This window comes from Mycteria americana, chromosome 2 (genome assembly GCF_035582795.1).
Source record: "Mycteria americana isolate JAX WOST 10 ecotype Jacksonville Zoo and Gardens chromosome 2, USCA_MyAme_1.0, whole genome shotgun sequence".
In the NCBI taxonomy this organism is placed as follows: domain Eukaryota; kingdom Metazoa; phylum Chordata; class Aves; order Ciconiiformes; family Ciconiidae; genus Mycteria; species Mycteria americana.
In genome coordinates this window covers 23,915,851-23,932,968 of record NC_134366.1, presented here as the reverse complement: position 1 = coordinate 23,932,968, position 17,118 = coordinate 23,915,851, and the positions used below count along the sequence as shown (strand labels likewise).

General features: G+C 39.9%; 1 protein-coding gene across 9 annotated transcripts in view; it reads right to left on the bottom strand.

The window, feature by feature from the left end:
• Nucleotides 1-9,541, bottom strand: part of MINDY3 (MINDY lysine 48 deubiquitinase 3) — a 61,965-nt gene extending 52,424 nt beyond the window's left edge. Inside the window, exons 1-5 of one of the 9 annotated variants that reach the window (XM_075492717.1) lie at nucleotides 9,327-9,514; nucleotides 6,331-6,820; nucleotides 5,716-5,806; nucleotides 2,507-2,629; nucleotides 676-755 (exon numbers count right to left, since the gene is read on the bottom strand). In XM_075492717.1, coding sequence (XP_075348832.1) covers nucleotides 676-755; nucleotides 2,507-2,600 — 174 coding nt within the window. In that variant the 5' untranslated portion in view covers nucleotides 2,601-2,629; nucleotides 5,716-5,806; nucleotides 6,331-6,820; nucleotides 9,327-9,514. Of the gene's footprint in view, nucleotides 1-675; nucleotides 756-2,506; nucleotides 2,630-5,715; nucleotides 5,807-6,330; nucleotides 6,821-9,326 lie in introns of all 9 variants that reach the window. The other 8 variants (XM_075492720.1, XM_075492718.1, XM_075492724.1 and 5 more) reach the window with 8 other exon arrangements.
• Between the last annotated feature and the right edge of the window lie 7,577 nt (nucleotides 9,542-17,118).

The window sequence follows — 17,118 nt, the reverse complement described above, 5'->3', positions numbered from 1 at the left end:
CCTACAGGTCATAGGCAGTCAGAATTGCCCCAGAAACAGCATTCCCAAGAGTATGCACATAGCCTACAAGATACAATGGAGTAAGAAAACAAAAAATCACAATCACAGTTGGTTGAGTGTATCTGAAGCACAAGTGAAATTCTAAGCACGTGTCCAGAATAAAATATATTCACCTGACATACGTCAATTATTCTGCTAACTAGAACTTTGAAAGTATAACTTTTCTCCTTTTCTTACACAGCAAACCTTATTAGGTTTGAAAATCGATTACTTCAAATATTTCCAATACAGTTTGCTAAAGCAGCCATTGTGACACACATATTACCCTTCTTAAAGACAGGGAATTTGACAGATGAGAAAGGATTAGGATTACGTTTATATCTGATCTTTTACTTCTCCTCTTTTATCCTGCATTCCCCACTTCAAAGTTACCTCTGCTTGGATCAACCTGCTGCCCTTCCTCAAACAAATCCACTTCTGCAAAATTATAGTTCAGAATCAGCCCATCTCTGCCTTTTTACTGAGTTTTTTGTCTCCTCCACACTATAATTATGAAATCAAAATACAACTGCTCTTCAATTTTTTTAATATTTATTTTAGTTCCACATATATACAGAAAAGAACAAACTTTGGGCTTACTAATTTTAAACCATTCCTATAATAAGTGCATCTTACCTGTACAGGTGCAATCACTGCACAAGGGCCACCCTCAAATTGTTCTAATGCAGTTGATTCAGATTCACTAAAGACAAATCCTGTCAAATGAAAAAAGACTATATTTAGTGATGTTATGTGTAAACAAGCACATGTTTATGTATACCCCTTCCCAAACAGAAATGACACCTGATTTATTCACCTTTAAAGATTAGGTAAGTTTTCATGATTTTTACCACTGATAATGCAACAGAATGTGGTTAAAGTATGTGAAGAAAAGAAGTAATGAATACAGGTGACAGCAGAAGTCTGAAGTGAACTATTTATCTCAGCAATTAAATCATGACCACAAAGGGCCAACAGCTAGGGTTTCAAACAAAAGGATTTTTAACAGTAAAACTGTCACTAGAGCACATGTGGCTGGATACTTAAACCAGAGTTTTCATTTTATTATGGTTTATTTCTTATAAATCAATTAAAATTTGTTTGTAAGTGATAATATTTTGTCTCACGTGTAAAAAAATAAAATCATCTTTGGACCCTCACTGAATATGCATAATACATTTCTATTCCCTATGAAGGGCACAGTATGCCTCCCGCTGATCTCATTTTTGGCCTATCAGTGCTTCCTATTAAGACTGAAATATGCTGAGTAACACAAATATTCACTTGTAACCACTGAAGCAAGCCTCTTAATGGTGTTCTTTCACAGAAGATACACTATATTTACTGAGATGCAAGATCACCTATTTTCCCCCTCCATCTTTAATGTATTTGTATTTCAGAATTATCTTACAGTCACGTAATAGAGCAAACACTGGAGCAATTACTGCAAATTTTTTTGTTACTACCTTGCCCTTAAACTTGTATTCGAGATATGGTGATTCATAGCTTGCATTACTCATAGGTAAATGCATACACATGGACAATTACCTCGATGAAGCTGACACACGGCAACTTAATCACAGTGAGTGATATTTTGCATTATTCTTTTAAGTGCTGATAAGATTGTGCTGAAGTTACTCTAGTTTGGTGTAATCTAGAAACCATGCAACTGTAGTCAGCAACCAACCAGCAAGCACAAGCAAGTGGGGGCCAGGAGAAAGGGGAGACACATGCGTATTTACGCAGCAGTGTCAGTCTCAGCGGAAAGAATATTCAATGCTTCTTTCCCATAATTTCTCCTTTTCCCAATTCTGTTGTTACATGCTGCCATATCAAAAGCATCCCTAACCTCTGGATGTGGGAAATGTGGGAAATTTGAACTGGGGAAATGCATCCCCCCCAGTGCAGACTTCCACACTACTGCATGACAGGGACATCATCCCAAGCAGCACAGAAGAGGAGTACTGCATGTTTTGTAGGCCATATTTCATCACAGAAATGATAGTTGTTCAACAACAATGTGAATTTATTTTTAAGATGGATCAATGTAGCCATAGTTCTTAAAAAAAATGGGGTTTCCCCTGTATCTGACAGAAGGCTCCAGGTTTTTTTTTTTTTAACTGAATGTGCAAATGTACATTACAAAGATCTATTTTATATCCAAAACCCAGATGCATGTCAAGCCTACATACTTAGATCTGGCATCACTTAATGTAGCGACAAAGCTCCATTAATCCATATTTCAACCAAAGTTTGCACTAGTGTTATTTCACTCCCCTGTTAACATGCCCTAATAAGAAATATCACCAGTCCTTCAGACCTTCTGAATTAGTTTGTGCAGGCTTATCATATTAGAAGGTAAGTCTTCCTCTACTTTTAAGCATTACTGCATGCCATCGAAGCACACTGCAACAATAGGTTTTTTTAGTTGTTTTAATGATTTAGCCACTGCAGAAAAACAACATACTTGGATGTGGTAGCATTAAACCACACTTAAGAAATCTTGAATTTTTTTTCACGTTCTTCAGGCTTCTTATAGAAAGCATGAACTGTCTCAGCATAACCCTGCCCTATTTTTCAAAGTTGCATCCTAAAAATAAAGAAAATCGAGTGTGATCCACCAGAGTGAATACAAATTTGAGACAGACAATGCAAAATCAATATTACACAGAATTTGACAGAGTACAACCACAGGAAAAACCCCATATATAATACTTAAAGGAACACTTCATTTCTTTTTACCTAAATGCTGCTTAATGCTTAATAACATCAAGGTTCTAAAAGCTGTTAAGCAAAAAAATGGGCTTCAGGGATTTTGGTTTTGCTTTCTTTCTTAAAACTTCTACAAAATCTGAAGTCAGCTCAGGTAAAATTTCAGAAACCAGCAGTCTGAAGTCCAGCTCGGTTCAAGTCTACCTCAGCCTGCAATTGCACCTACTTACCGTTTTTGCCCTCCGCAATAATCACATCTTTGGCAATCTCTATAAACACCCATCAACCCCCACACTCTTCCTTATGATTCGTAGGAATGGCCTGGCCACCCTTTAAGCTCCCAACTAAGACTAGCATCTCTGATCCAGACTAATTTCTACTTACTCTCACTCTTAACCAGTCATATCTATCATAGAGCTCTTTTCACTCAAGACAAAATTTCAAGAGCAAAATAGATGTAATTCAGCCAAAATAATCCTTTATTAATCTGCCTGCTTTTTATCCACAAGTATAATTATCATCATTTCCCTGTAAGAAACATAAAATAGTATAATTATCATTCATCTTCCTTGTCATTTATAACCCTATTAAATACTCCATTGACCCCATTTTTTCAACATCACTACTGCTTTAACCTCTCTGGCAGGGGGTGGGGGGAAGTAGATCTAGATTCCTGTTGGTAATCAGTGTATTGCCCAATATTTTGAGTTATGGTGACTATGATATTCCCAAATCTGTCTTTATATCCTTTGTCCACTATTAATCGCACAAACCAAAGTTTTATTCTCCTTGTTTTCCCAAAACTTAGCATTTACTAAGGCCCATGTTTCTTTTCTTACACCTAATTCTTAGCTCTTCTTTACCAAACCATAGTTTACCAAAATGAACGTATGACTTAGTTACCTACTCTTGTCTTTCATCTAATATTCCACATCATGGTCCAAAGCACTACAAAAACCATTCATTCTACTATGATGACCACCCCACCATTTTCCTGCATCTTTTTATTATTTGCCTATTTCTAAAAAATATTTTTTTTTTATATCCAAGACAGTCTAGACATTAGTAATTTTTCAAATTGTCAACTGTCATTGTCAACTGTCAACTGTCAAACTGTCATTTTTCAAAGGATGCTGTATACCTTCACTGTTTTCACTCTGTGCAAGAACCAGTTCTAGCTGAATGAAAGAGACAAGGGGAGTAGCTAAAGAGCATGCAACATTAACCACATTAGAAAAACAACTTGCTCTATCTCTGACCCAATCTGACCCCATCTACAAAGATGCTGCACTATTCATTTTTTTCTCCTGTTCTCTGCTGACCCAGCCTCTCACCATGGAACTGTATTTCTTTTTCTCTTTTAGGATACAAGAACTGCCTGACAGAAACACTAGAATAATCCATTAAGGTTTACAACACGTCTTAATGTTTCATCCTTTCTCTAGAGCTGGGTGTAGAATGATAGACATATTTTGCATATGGCTTTGGGTTTTCAAAGTGTATTTTTATAGTAAAATGAAACTTCTGAAGTTTTCTGTGGGGGAAAAAAAACCAAACCAAACACATTTTTCCCGCACACAAAAAGAAAGAAGCGTTTACTACAGCAATACCACAACAAAATTCCACTTAATGGGTTGTGGGTAAAGAGCCAGGAAGTCCTGGAAAGGTTTGAGGAAAGTATCCAAATTACCTGGTAGGCTACCACTAAATTGGGCAAAAAACTGCCAGAAAACAAGGTAAGATTCCAACTTGTTTGCCTTTTTTCATACCTTTGTAAAAACAAAACAAAACAAAAGAGCTCTGTGAAACTTCTGAATTTTGACTGAAACTTCTCAGTCTGCACCCTGGTAAGAGCCTTCTATGTCAGCACTCCTCAAGACCTTTTATTTTCTTTAAGCCTGTCAACCTTATCCAGAGTAAAGAATGGACTCACTAGCACCATATCCTTAAAGCAAGTACAATGTATTTTCAGATATTCTTTTTTGGGGCCCAGGCAGCAGCAAAGAATTGTAGGGTTAACTAATTATTTAGATAATTGTGTTACAGGGCATTTCACATTCTTACTGCTCTATGTGTATTCCAACTACATTAGCCACCTTGCCCATTAGCCAGAAAATACAATCTTCTTAACAACTTAACTTACATGTTCACACCCCATTTTTTCACAGTGAATGGTATCTTCTATTCTCCTTCCAGTTTAACAGTGCTGAAAGGGCTGTTACTTACACATGACACAGACAGTTCCTCAAAAAACTGTATTTCTGCCTCAAAGCCTAACTTGTCATTCAGCAAGCTTCACAAGAAGTTTTGCATTCTTCAGAATGAATTCATTATTTTAAGACAACTCTGCATTATGGAAGTGCATGAAATAAACATTTAAATCTCATATACAATAGACAAGGATTTGACAGTCTGTCTAAAACAGCAAGATGTGGTTATTTTGTCTATAAAGACACTATCACCACCCCAAAACCAGTATGCCACTCCAAGGGAGGAAAGAAGAAAAAAGTCTATGAGTATAAAATTGAGAACAGAAATTCTTCCCTAGAGGAGGCCGTTAGGTAGCTCTTCTCAGCTGCATGTCCCTGCTGTTTTTCCAAAAGCTACTGTTGTCTCACATTTAATAGCAGTATGGCTTGTGTTAGCAAGAAAGACCACTTCCTACTGGCAGAATTAGCAACATCTCCTTAAAGTGAAGCTACATTTTCTACTTAAAGAGAAGCTCTAAGTTGGTAGTCATCAGCACTTTTTTGTTTGAAGACCTCAATGTCTTTTCCACACAATGTGCAAATTCCTGACAGCAGGTTTGGCTTCTAACTTCTTAATTTTTACAGATGCCTTAAAAGCAGTCCACAGACCATGACTGGAAGACCACTCACTAGACTTTGCTAAGTGTGACTGGCATGGGTAAAGCAGAAGCTTCAAAAGCAGTTCCACCAAAAGATCTGAAGAGGCAATACTTACGACAGACAAGCAGGAACAAGTAGGCAGAGGTGGGCCAACAGGTGTAACTTCCTCCAGCTGTTTGCACAATCCACACTTATCTATACCCTAACTGTGAATATTAAATGAAAAATGCTTTTCTTTTCTTCCTGATTAACTGTTTGCACTGAGTAATACAGAACTCAAAGAGACAGAAAGCAGACAAATGCAAATATTCTATAAATCATAGTCATCAAAACATAAAACAAAAAATTACACAGATATCACTGAGTATTTCTCTCCCATCACCCAATTGAATTAAACATTATTCAACTAAACTCAGAGGAACACATTTCAAATTGCTACCTCTATTTAAGACTTTGAAGAGTAGCAAGTGTGTTCCTTTTTCTCAAAATGTATCTGCTTGTCTGGTAAAAATATGATTCCCTAGTAACCCTGACTTGATCGTGGTCTAACAATATTACAGCTCCAATGACTTAAAAACAATACTATAGGATCTAGGTCCTCAACCAAGGATGTAATAAAAGCCAATTTGGTGATGTTTAAACATACTAGACCAGAAACAGAGTTCCAGGCATGTAAAAAAAGGAAACTTGGAAAGAGTAGGGGAGAAAGGAAAGTTGTCAGTCTACTCACCCAGCTCTCAACCTGGAAGAGGATCCAGATAAAACAGACCTTTTTACATTGTACGTTATACATATATACACAAACTGTAGTATTAATACCGTCACACTATGCTTTTGAAGTTAAATAGTTGTTTTGAAAAGACTGTCCCATATCTTTCGTTCCAAAGATCAGTGAGAAAACAGCTTAGGTAATTCTGAAAGGATGCTGCACTCAAACCTGCCAGACATTCATAGCTGTGTAGACCTGATACCACATGCCTTAGGGCTGATCTTAAGAGTGGCTTTATGAATGGAATTTGTCTTTTGGATCAATGAAGAAAATCACTCCTAACATGGGTATGTTTCTTTCGGGTTCAGTGCTCCTCCTAACTCCTTCCCAAGTCATCATATCTATGCCAGGAAACACTGAAGTGCAGACCAAGCCTTTGCACTACATTTCTCTGTGTCCATTTGCAGGGTTCTGGTAAATGGGATTCATGAGGTTCAAACTGCAAATTCTGCTGCAATCATAAAGAAAAAAAATTCTATTAAAAAAACCCACAAAAAACCCCAACTGCAACAAAAGCTTTGCAGCCATGCCTTTGTTAAGTCACGAATCAAAACAATATATTTAAAGTTGCCAATGCAGCAAAGTGAGGGAATACTAACTTCAAACAGCATATCCACATTAGCTAGGTCAGTTCTGTTAACTGCCTGCAGATCAGTTAGTCTTCAGTTTTGACCAAACAAATATGATGGTTAACGAGTTTGGTGCATGATGAGGATTCCTGGAACATTGCTATCTTTACTAAGAAACTGACTGGTTTGAGTCTTACATTCCTCAATAACCTCTTCTTTCTAAATGTAAATTATAGTTCTCAACTTCCAAAGGGTTTGAGAAAGGATCAAACAACATTCAGAAAGTATCTGAAATAAATACCAGTGTTGGCACTACACTCTAAAAAAAACCCCAACACCAAACCAGTTGTTTAAGCAAGCATCATTTATACTTCTTTGATACTTTTTGCACATACGATGTGAAACAAGGGTCTATCTTTTAAACTTTGAAGTCTTTGGAAATGATAAAGCTTGATTTTTATGTTTGTTTTTTTTAAAAATCTTGATGAGTCAGCATTGACAAGACTCCTTTGCAGTAGATAAATGGTGCAGAACTTTTGCAAAAAAATAGAAACTGAAAGTTGGGTAAATGTATTATGCTGCTACACAACATAAGGGACTGAGACAGATTTTTTTGATTCCCAGCCCAAGACCTCCAAACAACACACTAAATTATTGTCATGTGTTTTTACTACACAAAATTGGTTATATTAAAAAAGATATAGAGAAGGGAACAGATATACTACACAGTATAGTTACAGGACTTTCCCAAAAGACAGATAGGAAATAGTAGCTCCTTTCCAGGAGCCACCAAGAACACGAGAGGCCTTTTCCATTACTCTTTCACAGGCTCACAAGTGTGGGACATCACAACATACATTTCAATAAATTTTGAAACTGCTAAAATTTCATATACAAACAAACAATCTTGAAAATGTCAATTTCAGTAATCTAACATTACCAGTTAAAGAAATAATTAAGTTTTTAAACACCAATTCTTTTTTCTGACTTTGTAAAAACCTTGTACTGAAACAGCAACACTCTACCAAAACTTAAGAGATATTTCAGAAAGTAATTATATTTCAATAAAAATAATTCACTAGGAAAAGTAACGGCTTTACAAGGCCTGCTTAAATTCTAGAACTTAGAAGGAATTTGGCATTTTTTCCCCAAATATTTCTCACTGAATTATCTGAACACAGATTAACCTAGGGAAAAAGATATGAGAGTCTGGTAATGCACTGTGTTCTGTGACAGGGGAGAAGCTGAGCAGCTCCCAGATCAACATCACACATGCATCTACTGAAACTACACAGATGACAAAACTCATGCTAAAAAAACAGAAGAGCAAGGAACAGAGAACACCAAGAACATCCTTTTGTTTCAGCCAACTTTACCCTGACACCTGAATGCATTAATTTTTTTTTTAATCTATAAATTCCACTATCATTTGTGAACTTTCTCCAGGAATCAGGGGTGTTTTTATTATGACCTTCATAAGCATTACTAGAATTCTTCAAAGCCCACAGTAAGTTATAGAGAAGGTTATTATTCCCTTCTTTCAGCCAGGACTGATTTCTTGCATATCACTTTTATCGGTAAAGTCTCTGTACTACACCTTGCAATTGAAGTTTTGAAAGAATACCAGAAAGTCTCCATCAAGAAGAAACTATGTGTAGGTGGCATAATTTAAATGTGCAAAATACATCTTACAAACACCCCAGGTTTCATGGTTATTGTTGCTTTATCTCTTGCCACATCCTAAAGACGGTATGCACCTGCTTCAATCGCCAAAGAAACAGTTTAAATAAAAAAATCTGTGGGCCTCTGTCCCAAGCCTGTCCCCACTTGTGAGAATTCTACTTGTGACTCCCATGTTCTTTGCCAAAAAAAAAAAAAAAGACAACTTATGTTCATGTTTCTACGAGCTATGTAAAATAATGGTGCAAGATGCCGTTGAAATATATTTAAGAATACATATCCTTCCCTACTCTTTCAAGCTCCTTTGAAGATTTGTGGCAGAAGACGACCAAGCAGCAAAAAATATTATTTAGCAAGTGAAACTGCTGCATCATTTTTCCCGAGGGCCACACGCTAGGTTGCGGTGACACAGGAACACGAACACAAACAACTGTCGCTGTCCCCGTCCGCAGACGCGCGGAGGGGCCCCTGCCCCACGGAGCGGCGCCTCCCTCCCCTCACAGACACACGGACACGGACAGACAGGCGCCGCGGAGCCCCGCGGGGGCGGGGGGGAGAGCTGTGGGTGTGTCCGGGCAGGTGGGCCGAGGACGGCGGGGCGGGCCAGGCCGGGCCGAGAGAGACCCCCGGGGGAGAAGGCCGGGCAGGCACCGAGCCGGGGGAAGGGCCGGGCGGGGAGCGGGGCCGGGGCACGGCGCACGCAGGTACCTTGCGCCCAGCGGCAGAAGATGGTGTCGGCCAGCCCGCGGGGCCCGGCCTTCTTGCCCCACACCAAGTGGACAAGCTCCTGGCTCGCCTCGGACATGACGGGGCGGCGGCCCTGAGGCCGGGCGGGCGAGGCGTCTCCCGGCGGCGGAGGTGGCTGTGGCAGCCGCTGCCCCTGCGCAGGGGAGGGGCCGGGCCGCGCCGGGCCGGGCCGGGCCGCGCCGGGGCGGGCGGGAGGGCGGAGCCGGGCGGGGCGCTCGCGGAGGGGCGGGGCCTCGCCGGGAGCCTCGTGGAGCCGCGCATGCGTGGTGCCCCTTTTCCGCCTCCCCAGCAGGCCCTGGTGCTTCCGCGGGCGCAGGAAGCAGGGCGGTGGTGGCCTCGGCCCGCCTCGTGGTGGGCTCGGCGGTTTGGCGGGCGGCGCACGCGCCGCTCCGCAGCTGTGCGCCGACCGTTGCTCCCAGAGGAGACGTTGGCTGAGGGCGGAGAGGCGCGGCGGCTGGCAGGGAGTGAGGAGCGCCGTGCCTGTTCGGTTCGCGCTGCCCTGCCCTGCCCTGCCCTGCTCTGTCCTGCCCTGCCCTGCCCTGCCCTGCCCTGCCCCGCCCCGCCCCGCCCCGCCCCGCGCGGTAGCGGTAGGCCGGGTGGTACCGAGGCCGCAGCCTTGCGGTAAGGCTTGCCGCGCAGGGCACGGCTGCTGGCCTCACAGTGTGTGTTGGGGGGGGAGGCTAGATGGGCGTAGCAGTGTACCGAAACGGTAGCCCGCGTTGACCGCTACCCGTGTGTGAGACCGGTACCTTCGGCTAGCAGCAGCTCCCCTTGGCCTTCTCTCGCCCTCTGGGGTTTGGCCCTGCCGCTGCTTGCACTGCCGTTTTGGGTTCTGCTTAGTACGGGCTGCCCCAGACACTTAAAAGTTGAGGGGAACGGAGCAGCATTGGTGAGGAGATAGTGGCGTTAGAGAAGGTAGCCTTTTAAGTCTTAATTGAAGGAGACAGTCAGTGTAAAGACTCCTAATCTTGCATATGAGCTGGATATACCAAGAGATGTCAGGAATTCAGAATCATACCAGTGTAAGTAGAGAGCTTCTTTAATGCATTTGTCGTATAGTGTCTTGTGCTAGTGCTAACCTAACGTATAGATAAAATGTAGCGCTTGCATATATACATTATATTTTTACTATTTTAGAAACGGCTCTCTTACCTGGCAGTATCTATATTCATACAACAGTTTGAAATGAAGAATGAAAGGTAGCCATATGATTTTCTTAAACTATTTAGGAGTGGTGTTAGATGGACATGCCATGAACTTGAAAAGATTCAGATTTGGAAAATAAATTTGGTTTATCTAATTTAGTAATAATTTTTTTCCAATAGAGATTCTGGAAATAAAGACTGGGGTTTTTTATAAAAGATAGTTGCCATTTTTTCTGAAAGATAATTGCCATTCAAATGGGAATTCTTCATGGAGATTTTGTGATGAGTGTTATGCACAAGATTAACATAGACTTTATTAAACAAAACACTTCAGAAGGGTGTTAGCCACTTACCAGTGACAAAACTGGATTAAGGATGTTCTCTTAGAAAAAGGCATTTCAATCTAGATGTTTTCTAGGTGAAACCCTATTGCATAGGCCACATGGAATTCTTCATGTGGAGTACAGATGGAATTGAGCTGTAATATTGTGCCCACCCGCTTTATCTTCATGATATGCTTACTATTATAGAGATTGAGCACATATTGAGACTGTTACATGTGTAATCATGCTGAATTAAGTATGAAAATCTCCAATATTGGGGTGTAAGCTTTCTGACATGTCGTACCACAAATTGATCAGAAGATGGTGTGCTTGTACTTCTGATTTTTTTAAGTATTTTCAAATACTTGCACAATTAAGCATTTTCTGAATAATTACTGACAAGCCATCAATTTCCTTCAGTATTGATTAACAGAATGGATTCTGGATTTGCATAAGTAATGCTTATTGGACACTGGACACTTTTTGATTTTTAGCATAAAGGATAACTCCAAACAAGTGGAAAGAATTTAATTAGAATTAAAGGCATCATAACAACAAAATCATGTTCTGTACATACTATAATAAAGGCCATCATGTTCTTTAGTTTTTGTGTGTTTTGAATCAACTGTGCAGTAAAATGCATATTTTCCTGTAGTACTTTGAGTTTAATACGAGGTATAGCTGCCTTGAAATTTTAAACGTCCCATGAGCAGGAGGAAAATATCAAAGTATATATATTTTAAAGTGTATTGAATATACATTTGAAATATTTGAAATATTTCAGACAAGTACATATGTCAAAATGATGCAATGGTGCAAGCGTAAGTCAGCTAGCTCAACAAAGTTCAGACTGTCCATTGACAGGCAGGCTTTACGAGGAGGAGGAAAGAACTGCAAGTTTTAGCCCATCTCTTCAAGCTGCTGGGCTTGTTCTGAAGAAGCAAACTTACATTGTCATGGATGCTGGGGGTACAATCTGAAAAACAATTCAGTGAACAAGTGGAGAATTGAGGGGAGAAGGCACTGTAGAACAACGATGCTGAGCCTACAATTGGATGATGGCCGCTGCTGTATGGAAGAGGAGTTGGACGGCACCACCCAGAGGCACCAAAAGGCTGGAAAAGCTCCTCCTCCACTTCCCTCTCTGGTGTGTTGGATCATCATTTCCGTGTTGTGGAAAGGAAGTTAGTTAGAATGAGACTGCCCTTTGGTTTCATGGGTGCAAACGGGTATTCACACTGAAACACACGTGAAGAAAAGCTTGGTCACGACCTTGGGAGTTGTGAGCCCGGAGAGGTGTTGCAGTTTAATGTGCTGTAAATAAGTGCAACAGGTTTACTTTCTCATCATCGAGTGGAAGAATGCTTATCAGCTGTGCATCTGTCATTATAGACCCACAGGGGCGCTAGCAGCTAGTACTCCTGTAAAGTCACAATATCAAGTTAAATTGAATCTGTATTCCTGACTTCAATCTATTTTTGAGTTAGAATGACAAATAGCCACATTTTGGTGTAGCTACACATTTGTTGTGTAGCAGTGACAGGTTTTAGGCTAATGCCCTGTGTTGTTTAAAAATGATTGCACTTTTAAAATGTCTCGCCAGCTACTGACTGTACTATACCTCTGATATTGCTAATTTGCTCCATATAATTTGAACGCAGATATGAGAAAACATATCTTCAGAGTTACTCACTATACTCACAAAAGTGAAGACAGTGATGAGAGACACAAGATGTAAAGCGATTTGACCCATCTTGATTTGGTTGGCATACAGCACATGGAGTTCAATATAGACAAATAAAAATTAATGAATCTGGGAACAAGGGAGCAATTTTGGGTGTATGTGCCAGCTGGAACATGTGCTGGTTAGGAAAAGCATTGGGAAATTATTTTGGAAATACCACTGAAATCATTAGCCTCACTAACACAAGTGGTAAAAGGGAAACCGTATAGTCAGCTGTAGCAAACAACACTGAATACAAGCGAAGGACGCTGTGGAAGTCATCAGTTATGACTTCTGGTCTCTCACCGGTCATCTTTTAAGTTTTGGGCATTCATAAGCTAGTGATATGTTGCATATGCATACCAAAGAATTGGACTGGAAGATAGGTATGTGAATTTATGGAGGTAGCTGGGTTTCAGTTAGTGAGGAGGAAACTAAAAAAGGGGGATTAGGAGAAAAGCATAACAGAAAACTGGTAGTTTGGAATTAGGGATGTACTGGGACTTCTGTTTTTTTCAGGTTACTGGTTTTGCTCACTAGGGGAGAAACTCAGTCGGGTCTAATATCAGGTTGACCTATGTTATATGAAGGTGAACTATGTACTGTGTTTCAGAAGCTATATGTGGATTGGAGTCTGAACTCTGAATGAAGAGTGCAAATCAGCACGCTAATCCACAGAAATAGTATTTTCTAAAATTATGAAACATTGATATTTAAATCTTATTTCTGTGGACTCTGGGATGCATGAATGTCGTGGATGGAGTGAGAGTGCACTTCACTCATAAGAGAGAAGTAAAAATACAGTTTATTGATTAACAAAGTTCAATGCGACAGTGTTTTAACAAGATTCGATGGCAAGGTACACTTGATCATTTACTGCATAGAGAACAGGGTCAGACAAAACTGTCGGGGAGATCCTCCCGTTGAGTCATGAGGGTCAGAAAAGGACCCCCTTGCTTTCTAAACTCCTTCCCAGAGAGGAGCCTAGGTGCGGCTAGATCCAATCCTAGTCTCAGACTTGGTCAATGGTTTATGTCTAAAGCATTATACGTGCACAATCAATCCTTTATATCACTTAGCTAAGATTTCAAAGTTTAGCATGCTATTAGTCACTTACCGAGGATCTGTAAGTGATCCCCCATCTACTTATGGGGGATAAGATGATTGACCCATAGTCATATTTGCATGCCGACCACAGATTTTAGTTTCTTCGGTGGGCGCGTTGCACAATAGCCCTAGGCTATTGTGTTGTTATCTGTCTCCTGAATCCACTTTGAGCTGATGCAGCCATCATGACCAGATGCATCCATTATGATCACCACTGGTGGTTATCACCTGAGCAGGGTTGCAGGAGATAAAGGGTCGGGGGTGGGGGAAGCACACCGTCACAATAAACTGTACTATAAAGTCAGAGTTTCATGGAAGATAAATAAAACAGCAGACTTCTCTGCATATCGGGTCTTTACCTCCTTAAAAATGTTTAGAGGTATGCAAATCAAAGATTAAAACTCACTGCTGTACAGCGTTGGTTGGATATATTCTGAGTAGTATGCACAGATTTGAACTACTTTTTCAAATAGTTTCTATTAAATCACGTGGTTTTTTTCTTCTTTTTTTAATGTTGGACTGCCATCATGTGGTTGGTTTGGTAACTTAATGTGCACTTTTAAAAATATCTACAAGTTTCCTTTTTTCCCTCTTAAATAATATGCACTGTTCACTTTTTTTCTTTATGAAATGTTGTTAATTCCCTCTGCAGGCTGGTTTGGCGGTTTTGGTTTTTTAGGAAAATGACAAGTACCGTTATCTCCCTTCTAATCTCTAATCCAAACTCACTTGGTTTAGCTTGATTCTGTTAATTTCGGTATGTAACATCTTAGAACAGTTCTCCGCTACGCAGAAGGAGAAGGTAAAGAATACAAGGGTATGATCTATATGTGTGCAGCCCCTTTTGGTTTACTTAATGTATTTTTTAAGGATTAAGCCTAGTCATTAAACTTTTTGGATTATTTGAGAGTTTATGGCCTTACTGCTATGAACTGTTGACAGACTGCAATATGAGTTACAGATATTGTACTTTTTTGCCAGACAAATCTTAATAAAATTCATCCACACGGAGATAGCTTTGTCTTACTTGTCTTTAGAAATGCATTGTCTGGCTTGGGTGATAGGAAAACCGAGTATATCAATAAATGCCAAGCTACTTAGCGCATACAGCTCCAAAGGGAATCACAGTGGTGGTGTATAACTAAATTATTCTAGCATTAGTGAGGAGCTATAATTGAGGATTACAATTAAAGTTTTCTACAGTTCCCTTTTCTGTTTACTCCCTTCTTTTAACTGCCTCAACACCTCTCCACCCCCCAACAAAAAACCCCCCACACCATCAGCTCTATATAGAAAAAACATTCATAAAAAGTTGAAACATTGTGGTGGGCTAGAAAAGGCCATTGAACCAAATCACAAAAGTGTTTAGTTGTCCATCTGTTGTTTGGATACCTAGCATCCTACTGATGGACGTTGTTTATCGTGCAGCACGAAGTGTTACATACGTATTTGCTCTCAGGATGATTTCTGAGAAGGAATTTTGATATCAAAAATCCTACTCAAAATTCCATTTGTGTGCACGTTTGTGTCTGGGGAATAATGAATGTTGCCAGTTTACAAGATGCTGACTACTCCCTCCGTTGCAGCAGAGGTAACCTCTGGACCGTGGGTAAGCAGCAAGAATGGGTGACATGGATTCTTCCAACTTGTTCTTAGTTAAGAGGTAGAGATACTTGTACTAACAGTGATGACAAAGCGGTGGGGGAGAGAGACACTTATCCCTCCCTGGTTTTTGCTTAGGTCAACCAGTGAGACACTATATGGAAGAGACAAGAACACAATGTCATGCTTGTCTGCTCAGCATCCTCCTCCTGAATTGGGGTGGTCCTGCAGGGTTTGTTGCCTGGCAAAGGAAAAGGTGCCACGATCCAGGGAATGGGCAGAGTAAATTGCTTTCTGCCAGCAGGAAGACGAGGAGGGAAATTGGGGCACAAAAGTGAAATTCTTCAGGTGCCAAGGCACATACTATGGCCCTGAGACTTGAATGGTTCATTTTTTCTCTCCTTAGGCCACCTTATTTTGAGAAGAGGGTAAAACTTCCTGTATTTTGACCTGTGCGTCAGCACCAGATTCTCTGGGAAGGTAGACTCCAAGTCTAAGAAACAGAAAGCTCTGATGTCTCGTGTTCTCTGTTTTCATGATGAATTAGTGCTAGATTTGAAAAAGTTCTTACAGGACTGACTCCGACTGAAATTATGGAAAAGAGAAAATGGAAAATTTCTTGGTAGATACTTGCCCTCAGAATCTGTTGAAGAGACAAAACAAGCTACTGATTGTCCTGAGTGTGTTAATGTTTGGGGTTGACGTCCTTGTGGAATGGGAAGGAATTCCTGGAGAATCACAACTTTCTGTGATAGCCAATATAGCAAGTTAAAAAAGAGTTCTTTCTTGTGTATATACCATATACATAGTATCTTAATGGTATAGACAGTTTTAGGTGAGTTGCTTAAAACTGCTGGAGCTATAGCTCCATCATTTGCAGAAACACCAATGAGTGAATATCCCTATATTCATAGTACAAGTTACATCAGAACATAGTGATTCTACTCACTGTTGCATTTCATTTAAGATTCATAAATGTAAGTGTGGAAAAAAGTATGACAGAAAATGGACTATTTTAGAAACAGTCATTTATTCACTTTTTGCTAGTTACCGTGGCAGTTTCATGTTGTTTAAAGACAAGAGTCTTTTTTTGCCTCCCAAAGCATACTGAGATTTTCTATTATTTTCAAATAAAATGATCTTACAGAGACAGGTAAAATTTAAACATCCATTATCCTTATGTGTACAGCTCACCGCAAATGCCTTTGGATTATGGACTGCAATTTTGGGGGAGAAAAAGGAAAAAATTTGGCATTGTAATTGGCAAGAAAAAGTCTGTAATTATTAAGACTATTAGGGATATGATTAAATTAACAATGTCAAGGACCAACACAGTGATGCTAATACTAGATCTCTGGCATTATTAGTTACAAGTGACTCAGACAAGCTGAGTGCAATATGAATGGGCTAATAACTTGCTGTGCAGTCACTATTCTCTGGTTAATTGCAGAGTTTACCTGGCAGTGACAATGCACAGAAGAAAAGGTAAAAAGAGCAGTTAAATTTTTAAAATGCATATAGAGTCATCAATTTTAGTACATTTCAAACTGAAAAGTTATTTGAAACAAAAGACTGAATTGTTTGATTTCAGTAAAGCTGAATCGAAATATATTAATTGTATTGAAATGTTAAAAGAATTAAATACACACAATTTAGTCAAAATTGGATGGGAAAGTTCCAGTTTTGCAAAAGGACTGGTTTCCTGCAGAAAATTCCATCAAAGTATTTAGACCAGCTTTACTTTTTATCTTGGAGAGATTGGGGAAAAGTTGATTTTACTGGGGAAGTTTTGTTTTGAAGCAGGTGATGTGTTGGAAGAACGCAGAATGAAGAGGTTGTTCAGATTGCTGGTA